The 27,022-nt window shown below is 40.0% G+C and overlaps 1 protein-coding gene across 1 annotated transcript in view; it reads left to right on the top strand.

Annotated features, from left to right (window-relative positions):
* Nucleotides 1–27,022, top strand: part of LOC149532013 (shaggy-related protein kinase epsilon-like) — a 108,559-nt gene that overhangs the window by 15,388 nt on the left and 66,149 nt on the right. The window contains exons 4-8 of the mRNA XM_089810457.1: nt 15,400–15,459; nt 15,596–15,868; nt 15,995–16,069; nt 16,154–16,210; nt 16,309–16,449. Of these exons, the coding sequence (XP_089666583.1) occupies nt 15,400–15,459; nt 15,596–15,868; nt 15,995–16,069; nt 16,154–16,210; nt 16,309–16,449 (606 nt within the window). The remainder of the gene's footprint in view (nt 1–15,399; nt 15,460–15,595; nt 15,869–15,994; nt 16,070–16,153; nt 16,211–16,308; nt 16,450–27,022) is intronic.

The raw sequence follows: 27,022 nt of genomic DNA, 5'->3' as shown, positions 1-27,022 counted from the left end.
TCATCACTTTGGGAAATGTGTTCCTTATCCTGCAAAGCAAACAACCACTTGTGAATAATTATCAAATTTTAAGTAATAATTGCAATAAGACTTAGAAAATCATCACACACTTGCCATTTTAATTTTCAATAAAAAATAATTTAATGAGGTATTGCGAATTTGATTTGAAAATATTTAATTATTACCATTTATGATTTATTTTCCAATAATTCAATTTTCCATTTATTAAAATCGATGCCATTTGGATAATTTCAATGCAACAATGGATGAATTAATTAATTCATTTAAAATCAATCCATATTTTGCAAAACTGAGGTAAATTTAAACCTCTCAATTTAAGACCCATTTTTTATTATTTTATTTGTAATTTTTGTCATTTTCTCTCTAAATATTTAATTTTTACTTTTTAAAAAATATTTTTTTATTAAAAAAAAGGGTCTTACCTCAATTTTGAGAGTAATTTCTTTATAAATATTTAATTGAAGGCATTTTAATCCTCTATGCTCATACATTATTTTCTAAGGTTGTTTTGCCTCAAATTTTGGGCCCAATACCATATACAAAAGAGGCCACACATATTTGTAATAAACTTCTAGGCTCAACTTCTCATTTCAAGGTTTTAAGATCAATGCTCTAAGATGAGACAAAATTAATATAGGTAGAAAATCAAGTTCCAGCCAAAGATGGAACAATATTTACTTGTGTAGCGAAACATATCTCGGCCAAGTTGAGACAATTTTTACTTGGGTAGCAAAACACATCTCGACCAAGCTAAGACAACTTTTACTTGGGTAGCGAAACATGCCTCGGCCAAGCTGAGACAACATTTTTATGGGTAGGGAAACACGTCTCGGTCAAGCTGAGACAACTTTAACTTGCATAGCGAAACATGTCTCAACTCAAGATGAGTTTTATACTTAGCCAAATTTAGCTATTCTTCTAGCATTACTCCCAATTTTGTTCTGTCCCCCAGACTAAGCCAAATCCTTGTTTCAACCTGATGCAGGAGCATCCAGAGGTATAAGGGCAATCCTGTGTCACCCAAAAAAATGTACTTAGACTTAGTTTCTGTTTCATGTGTTTTCATTTTTGGACACCCATTTGGGTCAAATAAAGGTTCCAACTCTCACAGTTCCACTATCAGTGTGCTAGAAAATTCCGAAAAAATAGGAGCATGTAATTGGGCCATCATTTTGGTGAACTAGGTGTGAATTGGCCAGATGAATGTAATTGTAATTTAGAGCATTCCAGAAAAAGAATTAGGTCAAAAGGCCCCACGGTTTGAAAGTTATTGCAGTTTTTCGGGTTTTGGAGACCTCCTAAGAATGCTTCAAAGTTAGGTTAGGGGCATTAAATGACCTCGAAAAGGGCTGAAAAATGGGGGATGAGCGAAGCTGGTGGTCCATAGAGCTATAGAGCGCTTCGAGAGCTTTCCGGAAATGTAAACGGTTCGTCAATCGGAGCTACGGTTCAAAAGTTATGCCTCCCGGAAGTTCGGTTACCGTTTCTGGATTCTTCTAGATTTGCACCGACTTCTAACGCAGCTTCTGGAACCTTCTATTTGGTCGGTGGATGCCTACTAGCACTTTCTAGAATGTACTCCTAGTCCTTAACCCTCCGGGGTCTATTTAAGGAGATTTCTGGCATTGTAAAAGGCAGTTTGGAGTGGAGTTTGAGAGGAGGTACTGAAAGGAGAAATTATCTCCAGATTTATGTTATTGTAAGCCCTTAGGGCATGTTTTGAAGTTTATTTTCTCTGTACTGAATGTACTAGCTTATTTTTCAGTTAATACATTTTCCCTTTTCTGTTGTGTCCATTTTGTTCTTGGGTTGTGTCCCCATCAAGTGGTATCAGAGCTGGTTTTCCTGAGTGTGTAGACAGAGCGCCGACTGTGAGGCAGTTTGCACCAGGACTGTGTGGTTGTGAGTTTGAGTTAAAAAGATGCCTCCACAAAGAGAGCGTGGTGGAAGGGCCAGAGCTATTAATCCTGAGGAGGTTAGAGCCCTCCAAAGGCAAGTACAGGCATTGCAAGAGGAGCTCCGTAGAGGAGCAAATGTTGCCGCAGGTGACGACAGTGAGGATGACAATGAAGAAGTAATGGGACCAAAAGGGGAATTTGACGGGGAAGTTCTGAATCATGCAGAGGAAAGGCTTTTTAGGGCCATTACTAAGTTTGGGAAAAGACCAACAATTGAAGTGGGTGTATTTTCAGGAAATCTGAAACCAGATGAGTTGATCGATTGGATCAATGAACTGGAAGAATACTTTGAGTATGAGGATATCAGGGACCCAGATAGGGTTAAGTTTGCAAAGGCAAAACTGAAAGGCCATGCCAAAATCTGGTGGCAAGAGGTCCAATTGGAAAGAAACAGAAGAGGAAAGGAGAAGATCACAAGATGGGATCGCATGGTGGACAAATTGAAGAAGCAGTTCATTCCTGTGGACTACGAGCTTGATTTGTTTAAGAAGATGCATGGGTTAAAGCAAGTAGGAAGATCAGTCCAAGAATATACAGAGGAATTTTACCGACTCTTGATTAGAGCGGGGCATGCAGAAACAAATAAGGAGAAGGTTGCTCGTTATATCAGTGGGTTGCGACCTAGCATCCAGGACGAATTAAGTCTGGTAAGAATGACCAGCGTTGAAGAGGCATACTAGTTTGCCCTATGAGTTGAAGAGAAGCTGAATAAAAGGTTTGAAGGAAGACAAAGAGGGCGTGGTCAAGGAGGAAGGGGAAGCGGTAGATCATCTGGAGGCCGCAATGAAACCCAAAAGAAAAATGAAGATGTGGGTACTAGCAGGAACCATAGGAATGAGGGTTTCAACCGCTCCCATGATCAAGACTTTGGAAATCAGAGAGGAAGTGGTAGAGGACGTGGACAAGGAAGAGGAGGCTTCCGTGGTACCTATTTCCATTGCAATGAAGAAGGTCATCGTGCCTTTGAATGCCCTCAACGACAAGGAAGGACAGATAGGAGAGCTGAGGACCAAGCTAGGGTTGCTCATGTGGATGAGGATGCACAATCATCACATTCAGAGGATGCAGAAAGAGGAGAGACCTTGGTAAATGAAAGAGTCCTGCTAAGTGGTGAGATTGAACCAGGACAACTGAGGAGTTTGTTCCGTACCAGATGCAAGTGTGAGGATAAGTGTTGTGACGTGATCATTGATGGTGGTAGCACTGATAACTTGGTATTAGAAGAGATGGTCTCTAAGCTGAAGCTCAAGAGGGAGAAACATCCCCAGCCCTATCGAATTGCTTGGGTAAAAGATGATCATAAGGTCCTGGTAAGTGAACAATGTTTAGTGAAATTCAAAATTGGGAGTTACCATGATGAAGTTCTCTGTGATGTTATTTCGATGGATGTTTGCCATCTATTGTTGGGTAGACCATGGCAGTTTGATAGACATGCAGTACATGATGGACATGCAAACACATACTCTCTGACAAAGGATGGAGTTCGCCACAAATTGAAGTCCATGAAAAAGGAAGGTGAAAAGGTATGTAGCAGTGCTAGGATTTGTCTTGTTGATGAAAGGAAGTTTTTAGATGGCATGAAACATTAGCATATGTGCTATGCTTTGATTCCTAGGAAAGATAAAGAAGGTAGTAGTGAAATGCCACTTGAAGTTTCAGATTTACTAGGGGAGTTTGGAGATATCATCTCTGATAATGTTCCAGATGGATAGCCACCAGTAAGGCAAATCAGTCATCAGATAGATCTAATTCCAGGAGCTAGTTTGCCTAACAAGGCTGCTCACAGGATCTCCTACTGAAACAGAGGAGTTAAATAGACAGGTTCAGGAGCTGTTGAGGAAGGGCTTGATTTGAGAGAGCCTGAGTCCATGTGCAGTACTTGCAGTACTCGCACCAAAGAAGGATGGAGAGTGGAGGATGTGTACAAATTCTCGAGCTATAAATAGGATAACCATCAAGTACCGATTTCCTTTGCCAAGGATGGATGATCTTATGGATTGCTTGAGTGGAGCTCAGTACTTCACAAAGATAGATCTGAAGAGTGGCTATCATCAGATACGGATTCGAGAAGGAGATGAGTGGAAAACAACCTTCAAGACCAAGGAGGGTCTTTATGAGTGGTTAGTCATGCCCTTTGGATTGACAAACGCCCCAAGCACCTTCATGCGGCTCATGAATGAGGTACTTAAGAAGTTCTTGGAAAAATTTGTTATTGTCTATTTGGATGATATTTTAATTTTCAGCAAGACTTTGGAAGAACATTTATTGCATATTCGTAGTGTCCTTGAAAGGCTAAGGGAAGAGAAACTGTTAATTAATCTCAAGAAGTGTATCTTTGCAAAACGGGAGTTAGTCTATTTGGGGTTTGTTATATCACTCGAAGGTTTCAAAATGGATCCAGAGAAGGTAAAAGCCATCTTGGAATGGCCTACTCCAAGGTCTGCTACTGAGGTAAGATCATTTCATGGTCTGGTTAGTTTTTACAGGAAGTTTATTAAGAATTTCAGTGGCATATGTGCACCCCTAACTGATACAATAAGAGGGGATAGAAAAGAGTTCAATGGACTGCAGCAGCTGCGAGAAGTTTTGAATTGCTGAAGAAGAAGGTAACAGAACAACCTGTGTTGGCACTTCCAGATTTTAGAAAGGTTTTCCAGGTGGATTGTGATGCTAGTGGCAGCGCTATTGGGGCTATATTAAGCCAAGAAGGTAAGCCTATTGCATATTTTAGTGAAAAATTGAATGATGCAAAGACGAAGTATTCTGTTTATGATCAAGAGTTCTATGCAATAGTTCAAGCTTTAAAGAAATGGAGGCATTATTTATTGCCAAAGGAATTTGTTTTGTATACTGATCATTAGGCATTACAGTACCTAAATAGCCAAGGTAAATTGAATCAGAGGCATATGAAGTGGGTAGAGTTCTTGCAGAGTTATACATTTGTGTTGAAGCATAGAAGTGGAAAATCTAACAGGGTTGCAGATGCACTAAGTAGGAGACAGTTGTTGCTTACAATAATGCAGGTTGAAGTAGTTGGGTTTGATGAACTCAAGAATTTGTACCCCGAGGATCCTGAGTTTGCTGAAGCATGGAAAGCTTGTAAAGAACCTGTTGCTGTAGATAGAACCAAGTGGTTAGACTATTTGATTCAGGATGGCATGTTGTTCAAAGGTAGTCAATTGTGCATTCCAAGGAGTTCCATGAGGGAAAATCTGATTAAGGAGAAACACTGTGGAGGGATTGCAGGACATTTTGGTCGAGATAAGACCATTGCCATTCTTAGAGAACATTATTTTTGGCCTCAAATTTCACAGGATGTGAAGAAGTTTGTACAGAGTTGCCAGGTTTGTCAAGTTGCCAAGGGATTTAGTCACAATACTGGGCTATATCAGCCATTCCCTGTTCCATCAAGGCCATGGGAGGACATAAGTATGGATTTTGTTCTTGGATTGCCAAGGACACAAAGGGGTAATGACTCAGTATTCGTGGTGGTTGATAGGTTCTCCAAAATGGCACATTTCATTCCATGCCACAAAACTCATGATGCTGTCCATATTGCAGACTTGTTTTTCAAAGAGGTGGTAAGACTACACGGACTTCCAAGGAGTATAGTTTCTGACAGAGATACTAAATTTGTGGGGTATTTCTGGAGGACATTGTGGAAAAAGTTAAGAACCGACTTGAAATTCAGTTCCACACATCACCCACAAACTGACGGCCAAACAGAAGTGGTAAACAGAAGTCTGGGCAATTTGCTAAGATGTTTAGTTGGGGATAAGCCCAAGGGATGGGATTTGATTCTACCACAGGCAGAGTTTGCTTATAATAACTCTGTAAATAGGAGTATTGGAAAATCACCATTCCAAATTGTATATGGGAGTAGCCCAAGGACTGCACCAGAATTGAGGAAGATAGAACAAGGGGAGAGGACAAGTGCTGAAGCTGAGGAATTTGCTGAACATATCAAGCGTCTACATGAAGAGGTTCAGGCACACATTACCAAGATGAATCAAGAGTATAAAGCTAGGGCTGATCAAAGGAGAAGACATAAGGAATTCCAAGTAGGGGATCTAGTCATGGTGCACTTACGAAAAGAAAGATTTCCAGCCGGTACTTACAACAAGCTGAAAATGAAGAAATTTGGCCCCTGCAAAATTTTGAAGAAACATGACTCAGGAAATGCATATGAGGTGGAGCTGCCAGATGGTATTCACATTTCTCCCATTTTCAATATTGCAGATTTAATAGAGTATCATGATGATGGTACAGATGAGGAGCTGGTGTTAGAGCCATGTTCAATTCCTGCTTCTAAGAAGGAGGAGATAGAAGACATTCTAGATCATTGTGTGGGTAGGAGTACCAGAAACAGGCAGTATAAAGAGTATTTGGTCAAATGGAAAGGACGACCGATCGAGGACTCAACTTGGATTTCAGCAGCTGAGGTTTCCCATTTGGGATTTCCTCTACCATTCATAAAGTGACAGGGTCACTTTTCAATCTACCGTGGGTGTTTGATGCAGGAGCATCCAGAGGTATAAGGGCAATCCTGTGTTACCCAAAAAAATGTACTTAGACTTAGTTTCTGTTTCATGTGTTTTCATTTTTGGACACCCATTTGGTTCAAATAAAGGTTCCAACTCTCATAGTTCCACTATCAGTGTGCTAGAAAATCCCGAAAAAATAGGAGCATGTAATTGGGCCATCATTTTGGTGAACTAGAAGGTGTGAATTGGCCAGATGAATGTAATTGTAATTTAGAGCATTCCGGAAAAGGAATCAGGTCAAAAGGCCCCACGGTTTGAAAGTTATTGCAGTTTTTCGGGTTTTGGAGACCTCTTAAGAATGCTTCAAAGTTAGGTTAGGGGCATTAAATGACCTCGAAAAGGGCTGAAAAATGGGGGACGAGCGAAGCTGGTCCATAGAGCTATAGAGCGCTTCAAGAGCTTTTCGGAAATGTAAACGATTCGTCAATCGGAGCTACGGTTCAAAAGTTATGCCTCTCGGAAGTTCGGTTACCGTTTCTGGATTCTTCTAGATTTGCACCGACTTCTAACGCAGTTTCTAGAACCTTCTATTTGGTCGGTGGATGCCTACTAGCACTTTCTAGAATGTACTCCTAGTCCTTAACCCTCCGGGGTCTATTTAAGGAGATTTTTGGCATTGTAAAAGGTAGTTCGGAGTGGAGTTTGAGAGGAGGTACTGAAAGGAGAAATTATCTCCAGATTTATGTTATTGTAAGCCCTTAGGGCATGTTTTGAAGTTTATTTTCTCTGTACCGAATGTACTAGCTTATTTTTTAGTTAATACATTTTCCCTTTTCTGTTGTGTCCATTCTGTTCTTGGGTTGTGTCCCCATCACAACCCAAACAAAAACCCATTCTTTTCAAACTTAAGCCTAATGCCAAAACTTTATAACCCCACTACTACCACAACAACCCAAGCAAAAAATGAAAGAGGTGGGGTCCCCATTTGCAATGGGACAATGGTGTGAAAATGTAAAAACCCCAGTTGGCTATATCCTTAACAATCACCAATTTTCCTTTTCTAATCAATAGTCTAACATTTCGTCAAACATTTGGCAATCTTTGTCGTTATTGTTGCAAATATGATCATCTGATTTTCAAAATTACATTAGAGAATGCAATTGGGCACTTACAAATTCAGATCCATTTAATACTAAGAAGTTTGTATGAATGCCAACCTTAATTCATAATTCTACCCTACGAACTGTGCAATTATATAATTATAAAAGACAAATGATTTGCTCCAACTTTAATTCATTACCAACAATGTTTCAAACAAATAGTAGCAACAATAATATTGAAAATGCCAAGAACCTGGAAATATAGATTGGCTTTGACTTTTAATTTGCAGTCCAATGCGACTCTACAGCAGCCCCAATAATATATATCGCAGGCCATATAAATTGAACACAGCTCTTGAAAATTGTAACAGGGCCCCTCAGAAATGTCACACAAACCCTCCTTAGGTGAACATGACCCTGCAATTGATAAACTGCTGCCCTATAGTGAAACGGCAGCTCTGTAACATTCAGATTGAACTCCTAGCTAGGACGTAGAAGCATAAAATTAATAATTCAGCCTTCAATTCGCTCTCCAAAATCCAGTCTTCAACACTTGTTCAATCAACTTCTCAATAACAGTAGATACAATAGAGAAGCAATCATAATTTGCTTTACCTCAGAAGCAAATTGCAAGATAAACTCATAATCTAACCCTTATACTTCAGTAAGGGCACAAAACCATAGACTCAGAATTGTCACAAAGACAACAAGCAAAGAGATAAACAAATAATTAGATGCTTTACTCATCAAATGGGCTCATATTTAATCTCCAAATGGCACAAAGTTCCCCAAATGAACTTCACTTAAGAAGCTTTCCACACACAATATTAAAATATAATAAAATGCTATTATAATCTGATTTATTAATTGCGTTTGGCTCTGAAAATGACCTTTTCCACCATAACTTAAAATACTGACATGTAAGGCCAGTGTTTCTTGTTCCCATGATTTAAAACTTTTCGTCCCAGTTCTAACGAGCTATGATACTGAGGTGACCAACCAACAACACCATCAAAATAACAACCTTAGCGTATTTATATGAATAATAATAATAATTCACTCGTCTTGCGAAAACAACTTAAGAGGAATCAAAATCAAAATCTGACAACACCAAAGTGATCCTGATGATGAAAGATGATGAATGAACTTGATGGGGTGACTTACTATAAATAGACACTCCCTCTAAGATTTTTGGAGCTCAAACTAGAAGCCCGAAATAAAAACTGAGAGCATCCTCCAACTCCTCTAACTCAACTAAGCTCATCGGAACCAACATATTGACTTACTATAAATAATAAGTCCCTCAAACAGAGACAAAACACACCATAGGCTATTGGAAAGCCTATAACCACACAACTGAGACCCTCAAAACCCACTGTCAGCTCACGAGGGTCATGATGGTGAACTGACTTGGCCAACTGTAGGAACCTGCTAAAAATGAGGACATTACAGAAAACCTCACAACAATACCCATCTCCTGTATTGAAAATACATCTCCATCTTTGAAACCCTTATAGGAAATTTCTCCCGACATTAAGAAGATCTAGATAAAGTTTCTTTGCATCTCTATATATCTCCTAGAAGCATCCCTTCTCAATTGGCAGTTTCTCAATTTTGTTTTCCAACACATGATATAAAACATGGTAGGTTTTTTTAAAGAGTTAATAAAAGCTAAAATAACTAAAGAAATGCACTACTCTTGCGAACTCTCTCTCAGTGTCTCTAGTTGTTTACTTGCCTTTTCTGTCCTCCCAATCGCTGTTACAGGTTGCTAGGCTTTGGGATCTTTTATTTTTCTTGTCATTTTTGCCTTGCTCCTGTAGCGTTGGGTTTGTTTTTGTCCACATGCATGGCTTGGTGACTTGATTTTATTGCTCATAGTGATCTTTCCAACACCATGCACTGTCTTTTGCCCCATTTTCTTAATTCATAGCTTCTTGCTAATGGGTTTTTGGTCTCGCTTGACCGTTGTTTAATCTATAACACTCGCTCGCTGTTTTGGTTCTCACTGGTCACTCCTGGCTATCAGGTTTTTTGTCTATTCCGTGGTTTTTTGAGCATGTCTTGGCCACAAGGATCACTTTGGGCTTGGTATCGAGTGCAACTCCCAAACTGCTTTTGCAAACTTTTATCGAATGGAAACCCCTTTTACACCAGTTACTTACCAAAGATTGATTGACTGCACGGTGAAGATGGAGACAAAGAATCTCAACATGCGTGACACCGTGCAATCATTGGCTACGGTGTTGGTGAATCTAAGACAACAAATTACCTCTAACAACCAACAATTAAAAGTTGTAGTAATAAACCTCCAAATGCAAGAGAATTCCAATAAGATGCAAGTCTAGGAAATACGATTGATTAAGGAAAAGAAAACCAAACTTGACAGCAAGAAACCTTACTAGTTATGGAAATTGAGCAACAAATCAAGTCCTAGGCCTCCATGTGCAACACTACTACTTGCACGCACCTATTTGGCATAGAGGAACTAGGTTTGGCTAGGTTGTCCAATGAGCGGGTTAGGTGGGCTTGTGAGCTCAATCTCAGAGTTTGTAGATCGCCTCCCCTCTTTCGTTGCCCCTCCTAGTAGACCACTCTTTCCTTAGAGACCAACTAGACGTCTCATACATTACACTTGATAGGGCTTGGGTGGGGCATGATGACATCCTCTTTCTTTGGCTTATTTCCTTGGTTGACCAGCTTTGAGCTCTTAGGGCGAAGAGGAAATTTTTTCCTCTTCACACTAAGATTTATCTTTACGAGGATCTCACTCTTTGAACTTTTAGGGCAAAGAGGAAACTTTTTCCAACTTTTTCCTATTTCCACTAAGATTTATCTTGACGAGGATCTCACTAGGTCGTAGGTGACAGAGTTGAAGCATTCTCGTGGTCTTGTTACAAAAGCTAGATGTAGCGGGAAGTGGGCTATTATCAAGATCCATAGGGAAATTATTTGAGACTCTCCTTCTTTTGGATGGGAATCGAGGTCGACCACTATGGCCAAATGATGGTCTCGTCGAGAGTTGGGCATGTCAAAACCGCACAGTGTTTCCTTACATGCCAACTGATGGAACGACAATGACACCTTATGGTCCTTGTCGGGTCTCTTTCAGGATGCTCTAGGCTTTGTTGACATTCTCCTTGTTACGGAAACCCATGAGAGCCCCATTCGTCCTCTTCCAGGCATCTCCAATTACCATTGGTTGTCTACTATTAGAGATGAGGTCAGGTGTTTTTGTGGGGTTAGGGGGGGTTGGTTGCCTGTTTGGTTCGTGTTTGCCTCTTCAACATGATTTTTGTGGTTTATTTGGGTGGTTCAGCTAGATTCTTGTGGATCCGTGTTGGTCAGAGAATGTTGCATTACATGGACATCTTCATCACTGTGTGCTTTGACCTCCTCGTACTACGCTGTCCATGGCATGGAGTACGATGACCCTAATGAGGACTTGCATGAGTACATTACCAGACTTTTGACCATGGGTGACATCATCATTTTGTGAGATTTTAATGCTCTGACTAGAGTCCTTAAGATCCCCCTCCATGATCATGAATCCGACCCGGTTTGTGTGACCTAATCAAATCTGGACACCTTGGGTTTACTACATTTTTTTGAGGATAGTGAGGAACCCCTCACTAGGTACGAGCGCCATTTCTTACAGTTATGCGAGTCTTTGGACTTGGTGATCCTGAATGGCCTTTCTTGCTTTTTTAGATTTGGCCCTTTCACTTGCTGGCCTCACTGTGGTGGCATGAATGTTGACTAGGCTCTCTTTGGTGTTTCCATCATCCCTTCCACTAGTTGCTTCACCATCTCCAACCTCCCCCTGGCTGATTATGTCATCCTTAGCCTTACTCTCAGGATCCCCTGCCTCGTCTCCTCCCTTCGCCCCTTGAGGCGATCACCCCCACTTGCACCTCCTTTTGCTTCTTTGAGAGTGATTGTAACCACTTTGTCCTCCACCTTAGACGTCTCCTTCCCCAGGACTCCTACATTGGTTCTAGGGACGTTCCCTCCATGTTTGAGTCACTTGCAGTTGCTTTGCGAAAGCCCACCCTCCTCTCCATTCTCCATCGCACCTCCTCCCTTTCCTGTAGTCCCAAGCATAGGAGCACTTGCCCCATGAATCAGTGGTTTGATGAGGATTGCAAATCTTTTCACCGCTCAATTCGCTTGACCTTTTCCACTCTTTCCCCACCTTGTTTGTCCTGTTGAGGTTTGCTTACTGTCACTTTCTTAGCCACAAGAAGCGAACCTTCTTCATGATTTAGTGTACTTCCCTTTTTGCCTCTCTTCTATACTCTCTGAAGCTCTTCTGTTGCATCATGTTCGCCCGCCACCCGCCACCCTGGATCACAACTCTCTTGCTTCTCACACCTCCACCCTCAATGATATCCCCAGCTAGCCTCCACTCCCTCGCCTCATTGCCACCTCTTTATTTTCTTCAACATTAGTGTGGTTGTTATATGTATGAATAGTAGCAAGACAATGCACGAGGAAGGGTTCCAAGTGAAGCTCTTCAAGCTTGGTATTACTGTTTTGGGCTCCTTTCTCACAGTGCTCCTTAGCTGAGTAGTTTGCATTGGTTTTCTTGATTCTTGATCACGACATATTATCTATCCGATCCGTAAGTCTGAGTTACTACCCCAATAACTACAAGATCATCATGGTTGGGCATACATTTGTGAAGCTTTATGGCACTGTGTTGAACACTATCTTATCTAGGGGAGCTTGATCGACAACATTGTTGGGCTAGTGGATAGGCCAGTTTTCATACAGATTCTGAGACCATATACCAACCTTGCTGACTATCATTGAGGAGGCGTGACATCGCTTGACAAAAGTTAATTGTTGCTTCGTTGACTTTTGCAAAGCTTTTGATTTTGTTCCTTAGATGACTCTTTACTAGAGGTTTAGGGACATTAGGATTTCTGAGACTTGCTTGATGACTATCATGAGCCTTTATGAGGGCATCGCAGGCAGGTTTAGGACTCCTCACAAATTTTTCAGATCCTATTCAAAGCACCATCAGGGTGAAGCAGGGATGCCCTCTTTCCTCTACTTTGTTCGGTATTTATATTGACAAGCTCAAGACTTTCCTCTATGACTTCTCGCTCCCTAGCGATAGGTATTATTTACACCAGGTTTTGATCTCCATTTTACTATTTGCCAACGATGTGGTTCTTATATCTTCCTCCCTCGAGGGACTCCAATGACTCCTTGATGGGTTTGCCTCCTTTTGTGACTTTCGACAGTTTGTTGTGAACCTAGGCTAGACTTGGGTGATTGTCTTCAATTGCTTGAACACCTTGCATCTCAATTTTCACTTTGAGGGCATGGAAGTTGAGATCACATCCTCCTACACTTACCTAGGGGTTAAGTTCTCTGGGCCTTGTTTCAACTTTAGACCTGCCATGCAACCTCGAGATAATAAGGGGCTTGTCTTCTTGGCTATGCTTGAGAGACAGTGCTTCAGGCATCACTTTCAAGATAGGGCGACCCAGATGTCCCTCTTCGACTCTTTGGTTAGACAAGACCGTCATCCACGATTGTTGTGTGGAGGCCCTTTCTCTTGGCTTCAAATTGGGCTTTGGTTGAGAGAGTCCAGACTTGCCTTTGATGCATTATTAGATGTCATTGTTCCACCCCCCACAATATCATCTTGGTAGAGTTTGGGTGTCATCCTTTTAGACTTGGGTCCATCTTTGATTTGTTTTGGTTTCTCCATCGGCTTCTGAGCTTTGAAGACTCTACTGAAGTCTGTCATAGTTATTCCTACCTAGCCTATCGCTCTTTCGAGGTGGTGGCGATTTCTGATCCTACTGGGAGAGCTCGCTGTTGGTTTGCCTAGGTTTCTACTCTTTCTCGGTTCGATTGGGATTGCAATTCCCTGAATGAGCACATCGGGCTTGACATCTATAGGCAGTATATCATAATGACATGGAGTAACCCTCCTGGGGGACTCCGCCCAAGGATGGCCTTCTATCTCGAGCACTACATGAATATCTAGGACAGGGTTATTGTGTGCTCTTAGTACCTCATTTGCCACTAGACCCATTCCTTCCATATCTCTTTGGCGTCTTTCAGAGTTGGTTCTCATTAGTTACACATATAAAATGACCACCAGATTGACAAAGAGGATAGGGTCTGCAGCCTTTATCTCCTTGGGGAGGTGGAAACTGAGATCCATTTTTGTTTTCCTAGTTGCCCCATTTACTATGAGATCAAGGTGAGATTCTACTGGTTGTTCAGAGAGTGCACGTCCATCTCTTCATTTTTCAGATACTCTGATCAGCGAGGTTTTGCACTTTATCTCCAAGAGTCTATGTGGCTTCATAATTACACTCTTCAGCTTCAGTTTCTGCCAAGACCAACTTCAGACCAGCTCATCACCTCTTTTTCTCTCTCTCATGTCTCCTGTCTGCAGGACGAACCAGTCTCTCAACTTTTCTTGAGGGCACACTAGGTTTGTGAAACCTTGTAGAGACCCACTCGGCAGCATCAGTATTGCCATACTCGCAGCAGATCCTTGAGACGGTCTGCGATACGCCCTCGCCCCAGACCGTATCCTTCTGTGCTAGGTTACTTCTTGTCTATGAGGAGTATCTAGTCTTTCTTTTTTCTGTTTTTATGGTTCCTCTTCTTTCCTATTTGTTCTTTCCACGGACACCGTTTGGTACTCCCGCTGCTGACTGTTGCTTTGTTGTGTGTCTTCCAGTCCCTTAGACCCTTGTGGTCTCTTGTTGGACATTAATAAATCTATCTTATTTTTACTGCTGGATTTTTTTTTGTAGTTCAATTTTTTTATGTGGAAATATACTTTATCGAATCCCAAAGAGCTAATGGTACAAAGAGAAGCAAAATTAAAGCTTAAGGGTTGCACACACTTTGAATTGTATCGACCAATTGATAACATTATGTCTTTGAACCTCTGTCTAATGTTCGTGAAATAATGGAATTTCTGGCCTGGTTTCTATCTGCCATTTTCAGGTGAATACAGTTTAAGATTTAACTGTTTATATCTCGGTTGTGATTATCAAGTATCAATATAACTAACCTTTACTTTTATTGATAGCTGTTTGAATACTTTATTTTAAAATTTTTTATACATTATTAAAATAGCTCATATCCATAGGACAATTAATAATTAATAATTATTCTTTACTAGATTAGAATTATATGAACATTTGTTTTTGCATTTTTCCATCCAATTTTTTTTTTTGAAAATGAAAATTGCATACTGGCACTTGTCGCTGTCTCCCATATCTTTACCAGCCCTCGTCTTGAGGTAACTATGTATTTTGGGAAAAGCTGTGAAGTGATGTGCTCCAGTCAATAAAACAACTTATAAATATTTCTTAAAGAATATTGGTTAATGATATATCAATATATTATGTTTCTTAATTCCTATCATGTTGGATATACAATTTCTTTAGTATTTTAGCATGCTAATTAATCCAGAGAAAGACCTGCTTGTACTATATTAGGGCTCATAACAAGTTTCCATATATTTAATGGTCAGTAATGTTTAACTGGACTTCAATGTTTTAGCTGACAAAAGCTATTTATATTGGACTCCAATGTTTACCTTGGGTTCATCATGCATAGAAATATAAAATAAGGAAATTAGAGAATTGGGGACAGGTTTGTATGATTTTCTTTATAAAGACACTCCAAGATATGCCATGTAGCACACTCGAGATCAGCATTGTTGGACCTCTTACATTTTGAGAGAGTTATTGTGTGTGTGTAAGGATGTTTGTGTAGACTTATGGGTGCATTATGTTGAAAGCTTTCTGTCATTGATCCTAAGAAAAAGCTCACATGCAATTTTTTCAGACTATCAGATATAGGGCAGAACGTGTTGTGGGCACTGGGTCTTTTGGCGTTGTCTTCCAGGTGTGTTGAAGTAGTATTATTTGTTCCATAATTCATTAATGTGAAGAGCATGACTGATGATAAATGTAAAAGCTTAAATATTATTTTAGATATTTGGTCATTTTCTGATGTCAAAGTATGTGAACTTTATTTATAGGCTACGTGCTTGGAAACCAATGAACCTGTTGCTATAAAAAAAGTGCTTCAGGACAAGAGATACAAGAACAGAGAACTGCAAATTATGCGCATGCTTGACCACCCTAATATTGTGCAACTCAAACATTGTTTTTTTTCAACTACAGACAAAGATGAATTATACCTGAATCTTGTGATGGAATATGTTCCTGAAACAGTGTATCGAGTTACAAAACACTACAGTAGGTTGAATCAACGGATGCCATTGATATATGTCAAACTCTATACTTACCAGGTAGGTCTAATGATTGAGCAAGCTTTGTTGCGAAAACTTTTATTACCAGGACATGTATTTTATGGTCTTTATGTCCAATGTGTTGTTAAGACAATTAATATCTTATTTAAAACTTGTTCCTATCAGATCTGTCGTTCTCTGGCTTACATTCATGGTGGTATTGGTGTTTGCCATCGTGACATAAAACCACAAAATTTATTGGTAAGATATTTTTTTGCATATTGCTTGTGCAATTTGATTTATTTCCTCAACAACTGACAGTGTCTATTTTATGAAATGGTTAAGGTCGATCCTCATACCCACCAACTTAAGCTATGTGATTTTGGCAGTGCCAAAATGTTGGTGAGCGTTTCTTGTTCCTATTATACCTCCATGGTTTACGCTTTCATTGTTTTTATGTTATAGTGTGTTACAGGTACCCTACTAATTCTTGTTATTAGGTGAAAGGGGAACCCAATATTTCATACATTTGTTCGAGGTATTATAGAGCTCCAGAACTTATATTTGGAGCTACAGAGTACACGACAGCAATAGATATATGGTCAGTGGGCTGTGTCTTGGCAGAACTACTTCTTGGACTGGTTGGTAAAATCTGCTATCTATATGGCTGTCATCTAGAATTGTATATCCAATCTTTTGAAAAATTGCATGCGAGCTTTGATGTCATTCAATTTTACAATGCCATTTCTTTTGCAAATGTTGAATAATGAGGATGATGAAGGCGATAAGCTAAGGATTAAAAAAACATGGTTTTGGCAGCTTCCATAATGTTAATCTTTAGAATTTATTCACTCAAAGTGTTTTCTTACTTTGTTTCTTTGCTTTCAAAGTTGCTTAGACATATTGCTGAATAACTTATTCTAGATGGTCTAGATTACTGTTCAGTGGTCTCTGGAGGGCGCAGACCACTATTTAAAGACTGGTTTTCTTGTTTCTCGATTTCATTTGTTATTGCTTCTCTGTCACAGAAATGTTTTCTGTGTCTTGTTTATGAAGTTCAATAGACATATTGCCGAACAACTTATTCTGGGGGGTCTAGAATATTGTTCAGTAGACTCTGGAGGGCGCAGAACACTATTCAATAGACTGGTTTGCTGGTTTTCCAGTTTCATTTGCATATTGCTTGTCTGTTACAGAAACTGTTTTCTGTTGCTTGTTTATGAATTTTATTAATCAAGACCCAAGTTTTGTACTCACATGAACGAAAGAGGCAAGTAGGTCTACACAGGTATGAACTCACTCTCGTGCAGCTACCAGATCTTTAACAGAAGACACACTTATGTGAAAAAAATAGGTTTTCCAGTTCTGTAAAACATAGCCTGAAATCTAATTTTTAAAAGGATGAAATCTATTACACAGATATTTGGTAAATATTCGAATGAATTAATGAATGAACATGATGTTCATTTATAGTTTTCAAAGAGACAATGTTTATGAAACATGTAATATCCCCCTTCAATGAAATAAGACTTAATAATGATTAATATCAATAAGAAAATTAGAATAAATAAATAATAATATTACAAACAATATAAGATTCAGTCATCATCAATAGAAGCATTAGTGCACATCTGAAGGGTAACAAATACCATATAACATCAATAAACATACTGCATAGTGTTAGCAGTAATGCCAGGATATGCTTAGCATCAAGGGTTTATTACCAGAGGAAGTGGAAGTTGATCATGCTTCTGTAATAATTATTAAAGGAGCACTACAATGCTTTGATATCAAGGTTATAATGTTCATAGAATAGTTTATAATTGGTACTGTTGATTGTAAACACCAATCCAAGCTATATATATTCTCACATAGTCTTATCGGCAAATTAGGAAGTGATTAAGTGAAATGTTCAAACAAGCCACAACATTGACACAATTAGATTATCACATAGTAACATGGAGATGCGTCCCCCCCTTTTTGTCCCACGTCCCGTAAACTTGGACGCACCGTCCCCAGCGGCGCCACCAGATTTTGCCACCTCCGCCGAGGATGAGGGACATCCCCATGTTGACTATTTGTTGATTTGACTATTTATGTTCAATGTTCAATGTTCCAATTCCATCCAATGTTCAAGTATTTACTCTTTTACATCTTATATTGCAATAGATCTTTTGATAACTAACAATTTAATGTACCATATGTATATATACACACACCCCCTCCTATCCCCCGCCACCGTCCCCCCGCCATCCCCCCATCGTCCCCAAATTAAGGCCCCTCTATCCCCCTGTCCCGGAAACTTGTCCCCTCGTTCCGCCATCCCCCTGTCCCCCAGGGTGGTGTAACTATTGTCATTATCACCCTTAATTTGGAGTAATAGGATATGTAGAGGTGGTGGAGTTCTAAGATTGATCTAAGTAGTTAAACCAATATTGAAATCAATTAATACCACTAAGCACAATTAACAGAGAAGTCAGCAGGGAACAGAATTATGTCCAATAACAATCACCAATTAAGTTCTGCAAACTGATCGGATTATGAACGGTCATGATTTTTATTATTAACTGTGATCTGATGAGTCAGTAGAACTGTGACCATTGAAATCAATTAAGAAGTAAGAAGACATGCATTTTGATAAGGGCAGTGTCCCTTCACATATGAAGAGGTGCACTCCGTTAGTATTGCAAGATATAAATGGGAAATAAAGCACTCTCCATTTATCATCAATTTGGAAGACCATAGAATTGTTACTCTCAGAAGGGAGGAATCAGGAGTAATTATTTATAATGAATACTCTTTAAGGAAGAGATAATAAAGGAAATGAATAATTTACGATGCTGGTAAGCATTGTGTGACAGCAAATTGTGATGTAGCATATCTATGAGTTAATCTCAAAATGGTATTATAAGATTTTATATATATATATATAGTGTATATATTATTAATATACATATATATAGTGTGTATATACAATTCATATTGTGTGTGTGTGTGTGTGTGTATATACACACACACACACAATATGAATTGTATATCTGAATGTTTTATTATATATGTCTGATGATATTAGGGATAAGGAACTTGTGAATGGGCCAGTATACATATATTAATGATCATGAGATCATAATTGTATATTTATATCTTTATGTTATAACACACACACACACACACAGAGGCACACACACAAACACACGCGCGCACCCAATCCTGAAGATATTAGGAATAAGGAACCACTATATGGGCCAGTATACATATATTAATGATCATGAGACCATAATTGTATACTAATATCTTTATGTTATCACACACGCATGCATGTTCGCACGCGTGCGCGCACACACACACACACACTCTCTTATATATTAATAATAATGAAATATATTAACAATAATGAAATCTGAAATCATATCTTTATGCCTCTGTAATAATTATCAAAGGAGCACTACGATGCTTTGATATCAAGGTTATAATGTTTATAGAATAGTTTATAATTGGTATCGTTGATTGTAAACAATGATCCAAGATATATATTCTCACATAGTCTTATTGTCAAATTAGTAAGTGTTTATAATAAGTGAAATGTTCGAACAAGCCGCGATATTGATACTATTAGAGATTATCGCCCTTAATTTGGAGTAATACGATATGTAGAGGTGGTGGAATTCTCAGATTGATCTAAGTAGTTAAATTAATATTGAAATCAATATACCACTAAGTGCAATTAACAGAGAAGTCAGCGGTGAACAGAATTATGTCCAATGACAATCACCAATTAAGTTGTGCAAACTGATTGGATAATGAAGGGTCATGATTTTTATTATTAACTGCGATCTGATGAGTCACTAGAACAGCAACCATTGAAATCAATTAAGAAGTAAGAAGACAAGCCTTTTGATAAGGGCGGCGTCCCTTCAAATATGAAGAGGTGCAATACTTTAGTATTACAAGATATAAATGGGAAATAAAACACACTCCATTGTCATCAATATGGAAGATCATAAAATTGTTACTCTCAGAAGGGAGGAATCAGGAATAATTATTTGTAAGGAATACTTTTCAAGGAAGAGATAATAAAGGAAATGAAACAAAGATTAGTCTAGAATATATTGTATATCTGGTAAGGATGATATCAAAAAGGAAACAAAGATTATATAAAAATATGCTAGTGACTCTTTATAAAGAAGAGATGAATAAGGAATAGAAATGAGTACTCAGAGAATTGTGTAAAACCATATTCAGTCATTATTATTTCGGCTGAGAAGAAAGGGGCTATAATGTTTCCAAGGAGGGGCTTGTCTAAATCCAATCAATAGTATTAGTCCAATATTAAGAGCTTAGACCTGTAAACTTTGAGGGAGTTTATTGTAATTGGACTCTAGGCACCTTGGTTACATAGATATTAAATTCCGGTTAAAACATGCCTAAAGCTAGGAAGGGGCATTACAAAACACTCGTTAGAATTAGAAACATTCTAATATGTACAAGATTTACAATATTGACCTTTAAATAGTATAATAATATAGTTTAAGACATTCAAAATAAAGAGACTTATTCATTCATCGTATTGGATTAATTAATTTATGTATATTATTAACATCCATACCGTTCTTATTACTACTTTAATTTGATGAAGGAAGGATTAGGCATGTGACCAAGGTGCTTAGAGACCAACTACAATAGGCTCTCTCTGTTTTTTACATAGATTAATTACTGCATAGATTAATTGATTGATGCACACAGACAATGAATAAGAACAGCAACAACAGTACTCCTTTATTTGCATATGCCAAGAGATTACATAACTGATGATAAGATGCTTTACAATGATCCTAGACGGGGTATAAATACTTCCCACCGAACCTTCCCGAAGGGGTCCGTCGGCTACATAACAATCCTAATCTACCCATTGGCTACAAAATCTTTACCGACGACATGAACCCATCGGCTACAAAATCTTTACCGACGACATGAACCCGTCGGCTACAAAATCTTTACCGATGACAACACCCTATCGGCTACACAATATTTACAGACGACATCATCCCCCCCAAAGAAAAAGTCGTCTTCGGACGACAATTACAAAATATCCGAGACAAATTAACAAACAAAATACATTAATTGACTAACTACAACAAGATAGATTTGCTTCTGTCACATCACTCTCACATTCGTCTCGCGCCTGCACCAAATTGGTCTCCAAACCACGTTGCATCTGCAGCCTCTGCTAACGCAATACTGTCTCCTTAAGCAAGCTGACCTTGATAGCCACCCGTGCTGCTTTCTTTGCTTCCAACTCCTGGATACCTTGAGCCAAGTGTTGCTGAACTGCCTTCAACTGGATGATCAGCTTCTCCCGAGCTCTCTACGCATCCACGAGACAGCTTCATGTCCAACACCTACTCGTAACATCCCTCTCAAAAGGCTTGCTCTGTGCTCTCTCTACCTCTGGTATGCAACCACTCCATGCCTACAGTAGCTCCAAGTCTCATCAACTGGTCACACTTCCCAAGACTGATAACCGCACGGACTAGGGGTCTAGGGGGCATCGCCCCCGTGGGGTCTTGGGGCAGCGCCTATAGGGCGGGGTCGAGAGGCAGTGCCCCTCACCACCGAGACCAAATTAGCACTCCGAAACCCACACAAAACTGCATGGAACACACTATTTTCGTGATTTTCTTCCGATTCCACACTCTTTTTGGCAATTGCTTATGTTTTCTCTTCCCTTTGGCATCATACATTATTCATTCTGAACATCTTTGAGTTGTCTTCGGTTTTTTTTTTTTTGCTTTTGCTCCTTCATTTTGATTGCTTCCTTCCGCCTTCACTCCTGGCAAGACACCTGATTGCAACAATTTACTAACCTCCACGGGAACATCAGCCACAGGAATTCATTCCACAGAAGAATAAAACACCCTTGCCGAAATCATGAACATCTTCGCAGAGATAGCATCATCTGCGGAAGAGGGGTTCTACAAGAATGAAGTCTATGGAAGAAAAGACCTAGCCACGGGCAGAAAATATCCACGGAAGTCAGTTTGGGAAAAGACAAAGTATCCACGGGAAGACGAAGAAAACGTCTGCGGGAAGAGGAAATCACATTCGTGGGAGAATAGAAGGCATCCGTAAACAAAATAAAGGTAGTTGTGGGAGAACATACGTTGTCGGAGAAGAGTTACGCTGTGGAAGAAAGATGATGCACTGCAGGAGAACTAAAGACATTTGCGGGGAAACATTACTCAAGGCAACCCACAATCACCATGCCACCCGCGGATAGAAAAGCAAGCACGTGGAAATAAAAGGGAACCCGCGGGAAAAGGGACGCCACCGCGGGTGAAGAAAACAAGGGCGCGGAATAAGAAAGGCAACCCGTGAGAGCACAAGTTTTGCCGTGGGGGAATACAACCATCCGTGGGGTCAAAAGACTGCCCGTAGGAAACAAGACTGTCCGCAGAAGAATTAAGGGCCACGGGGAAATCAAGAGACCCGCGAGGATGGGCTTAGTCCGCGAGTAAGAGGATGAGCCGCGGCTAAAAAAAACCAACCGCACAGTCAAAGTCAGGCGCCGGGGAGATTAAAGGGTCCACGGGTAGTTCCCACAGGACATGACAAAATCTTTCTCTCTCTCTTTCTTTCTTTCTTTCTTTTTTTTTTTTTTTTTTTTTTTTCTTTTTTTCCTTTTTTTTTTGGTTTTTTTTTGTTTTTTTTTTTGTTTTCAAAAAATACAACAAACTCAATTTTCCCTCCAGACTTCGCCATTCTGTGACGACGAGGGAGTCGTTTTGTCCTTTGACGACAAGGGAGTCTTCTTGGCATGATACAACTTTAGCTTTGACCCGTTGACTGCCTGAGGCACTTCTTGTCCATCCAAAGTCCACAATTTTATTGCTCCATTATCGCCTACCTCGCTGATTTGGTATGGCCTGACCCACCTGACCTTACACTTTCTTGGTTTATTTCATCCGTCATACTTCAATACCAACTGCCCCGGCTGAAACCTATTTAGTTCCAGGTGCTTATCACGCCGCACTTTGCGTCTATTCTGTGTCACCTCCGTGGCCCATTGTGCCTGCAATTTCGTTGGTTGCCATCCCTTGCTGTCAATAACTGTATTCTTGATTTTAGAACCTTCACTTTGTATTGTTGAAGTTTTTATTGAGCCTATTCTCTTTGTTTCCTGTGCAGATCGTACAATGTGTTTTCCTTGCTGTCGGCACCCTTCTAATATATCAATGGTTCGTCATAACATTTTCTTTTTGCGCAGTCGTACGGTGGGATCTTTCTTTTTTTTGGGTTCGTACTGTAAGTTCTTCCCTTCAGCTTTAGCTGTAATCGTCTTTCCTTCTTCCGCTTCTCTATATTCCTTAGGACATTCATTTTCCTCTTCTTTCTCACCTTCGTCGACCCTTAACATATTACAGTTTGGAAAGAGTTCGTAGTCCTTTATTTGCCAGTGGTAAAGATTGTTGATAGAATCTAAATCGTCGTCTGTTGATCCTCCTTCCAACTGCAGGACTGCCTCCTGATCTGGTTCCATACGCTGCCTCCCTTCATCTTCTTCTTCAGAATCTGATGACAAAGCTTCTTCCCCCACCATCTGGGTGTGCAAATCAATGATGAATTTCCGCCCTTTTCTTTCAAGTGATAAAGTGTTTTTTTTATAGTCATGTTTAACTCTGGCTTGAATAAGTCATCTGCAGCCCAGAATGGCGTCGTATCCTTTTCGCTTGAGCGGGATCACGACGAAGTCAAGCAGGAATGGCTATGTGCCAATCGTCACCGGTTGTGCCATCAGGATGCCGAGAGGCTTAATGCCGTGTTGGCCTGCTGTTAGCAACTGCAATGTAGGGGGCCACAACGTCGACTGTCCCAACCTTTTCTAGGTATCCTTGGGTAAGACATTCACACTGGCCCCTCCGTTGACAATTGTGTCCATCAGCACACTTCCCAGAATCCCCATCTCGATGATTTCCGGATGCCATCCGGATGTGAGTGCCAGCAACATTGGGTCTTCTCCATCGGCGGCAATTTCCTTCCCTCTTCCTGGTTCTCCTGGCAACTTAGCAGTTGGTGCGATATTTGTGAGTTTCGATCGGAGCTAAGGCATTGTGAGTAACAGATCGATTATTTTGACAGGTACCTCAGTTTGCAGTATTTGCCGTACGATGTTCTGTTTCGCGCAGTTCCTTGTTGAGGTGGCGGTGGTGTCCTTCAACTAAGATGTCTTTGCTTGTGTTGCTTTCTCAATTTCTGCTCATGCTCCCTCTAGCCTCTTCCTTTCTTCCACCAGGTCGTGGTATAGTTTTGCTTGCCGACGTGTAATTGCCAAAACCTCCTCATTCGTCTCGATGGTGATCAAATTCACTCCAGACTTCGGGCACTTGGCATCTTCATGATCGCCAGGTCCGCACCACCTGCATAATAATTTTGTTGTGTTTGCCGTTGTACAATATTGGGCAAAGTGGCCCTACAAATTACATGCTCGGCATTGAACGATCGGCCGTCCGTTCACATCATACTGAATTCGACTTCGGCTGCCATTATTATTGTTTGCATTGTTGTTGTTTTGCCCTCTGCTATTATTTCTATACCCCCACGAAGTGGCACCATCAATGTTTGTGTTTCCGTTCCCCCCTGACGTGGAAGCCTCTCGTGTCAGGAACACTTGTTAAGGTCCTTTGGTTTTCATGTTGAAGGGGCATTCTTTTGTGGAATGTCCCATGATCTGGCAGATGTCGTAGAACTGGTTCTTTGGACATGACCCTTTGGTGTGACCTTCTGTCTTACACTCGGTGCACCATAGGTCGCTTCCCTTCATTTCTTTCTGCATGTTCTTAAATTCCTTCATCATACGGATCATGTCCTTTTGGAGGGCTTGGACCTTCTTGTTGTTGCTATCTTCTTCCGAAGACACATTGTCATTTGACTCGGAGGAGCTACTCTTCTTCTTCTTTGTTTTCTGCTCACTTTCCAAGTTCATTGCTCAATTGTATGCTTCAGTGTATGACGACGGCGGCACAATCTTTGTATGACGACGGCGGCACAATCTTCATCTTCTTCCGCAACTTCGGGCTTAGACCTTCAACGAACCATCTTTTCTGTACCTTCAACGAACCATCCTTTCTGTAACCCATCTGCCGACTTATTCTCCATTTTGTTTATTAGGTCTTTTAATTTCTTGGCGTAGACTTGGACAGTTTCATTCTTCCCCTGCATTGTGTTGTATATTTTCGCTACGATCTCATTGTCGTCGCGAAGCAATTGATATTCGGTGGTGAACTCCTTTTTAAGGTTGTCCCAAGTGGTTAACTTTTGGGGGTCTGCATCGGTGAACCAATCAATTGCGATACCTCGTAGGGTGGCCGAAAATTGTCGGACCCATTCGTTTGTATCTATTATGCCATTCGCCCTCCAAATCGTTTCACATGTTTTACAGTGTCGAATTGGATCAGTCGTACCATCACCATCAAACTTTGGCAGCTTTTCCTTTGGTCCTGCCATCACTATTTGATTTTGTGTACGAGCGTTGTTTAGTCCAGCAACACTGGGGCTGTTAACTCACATGTTGGCGCTTTGTACTCCCACACTGGCGGTTTGCACTCCCACACCGTGGCTTTGCACTCCCACACTGGCGGTCTACACTCCTACACTAACGGTGCGCACTCTCCAACAGTTGTCTCATCTCCAACAGCTGTGTTCTCTGGTGAAGAAGGGTCTTCCCGTTCCGAAAGTGTATCGCGGACGAAGAGTTCACTCCACGCTCGTGCTCCCTCGGCACTTCGAGCTGTGCGAGTTGATTCCCTTTTGTCTGGATTCTCTTCCCTCAGCGAATATAGGCTCAAAAATTCCTCCTTGGCTTCTTACACCAATTCCACCTGCTGTCAAGTCTCTTCCAACAATTCCTTCGTGCTTAGGTGTCTGTCAGTAATCTTCTGAAACCTTCATTTGCATTCAGCCTGCTGCGCCAAAATTAAATTTTCTTGAGCTGTGCGGATTTCATCTTTGTCCTTTAGCTTATTCTTATTTTTTTTTAACTGATTCGGCCTTAGTCTTCATTCCAGCCTTTGTTCCAAGTCCATTAGGCAACGGTGCCAAATGTTTACCGCATAGATTAATTGATTGATGCACACAGACAATGAATAAGAACAACATCAGTACTCCTTTATTCGCATATGCCAAGAGATTACATAACTTATGATAAGATGCTTTACAATGATCCCAGATGGGGTATAAATACTTTCCGCCGAACCTTCCCGAAGGGGTCTGTCAGGTACATAACAATTCCAATCTACCCGTTGGCTACAAATCTTTACTGACGACATGAACCCGTTGGCTACAAAATCTTTACCGACGACATGAATGCGTCGGCTACAAAATCTTTACCGACGACATGAACCCGTTGGCTACACAATATTTATAGACGACATGCTCAAAGTTTACAGGTCCAAGCATGTATCCTATCTTGGGACTTTCCCCGAAGGCTTCAAAAACACTGATCTCTACGTTGTCTTAGGATTGATAATTTAGAAATTTAGAAATCCGAACTGGTAATTTAGAAATTTGCCTCTAATTCGTACAGAACAAGCTTTGGGAACTCTTTCATCAATATAAATCACAAAAGATCTGATGAATTATTTGATAAAGTATGTAAGACCAGTCAGGAGCTTGAAACGAAGGTAGCAGTTACGTTTACCCTAAACAATCACTATAAATAATTTTTGGGAGCTAAAAAAAATTGGAGTCTCATTGCAACTTGAAGTCCATCATGTCCTGGTGACCAAAACGATTGTAGAAACAATTTTAAAATTTATTATAATATATAAAATCTAGCAATATTGTTTTATTTTAATAATTTCAATTTAATAAGTGTAAAGTATTTATATTAATTTTAAATTTCATATTATTAGTTTATTTTAATAAACTATACATCTGACTATTTATTTTATAACTTAATTTACTTTCAAGTTTATTTAGCATTGTGAAACTATTTTGACAACTTAATGGATTTATAATTTTTATATTTTTTTCCTCCTAGATTAAAGTTCATATAAGGTGAAATGTCAATTTGTTTTTCAATTTTTTTACCCTTGCCAAACTTTATCTGGATTTTATTGTTGCCAATACTGAACTCAAACTTCAACCTGTAAAAACCCCAAGTCTGCTTCTAATGGTCTTTGTCTGTCAGAGGGTGAATTTTCTTTCTCTGTTGTTATG

Source organism: Cupressus sempervirens, chromosome 11 (genome assembly GCF_028749045.1).
Source record: "Cupressus sempervirens isolate cs-2001-9-10 chromosome 11, ASM2874904v1, whole genome shotgun sequence".
NCBI classification, from domain to species: domain Eukaryota; kingdom Viridiplantae; phylum Streptophyta; class Pinopsida; order Cupressales; family Cupressaceae; genus Cupressus; species Cupressus sempervirens.
This window is presented reverse-complemented; position numbering and strand designations above follow the sequence as displayed.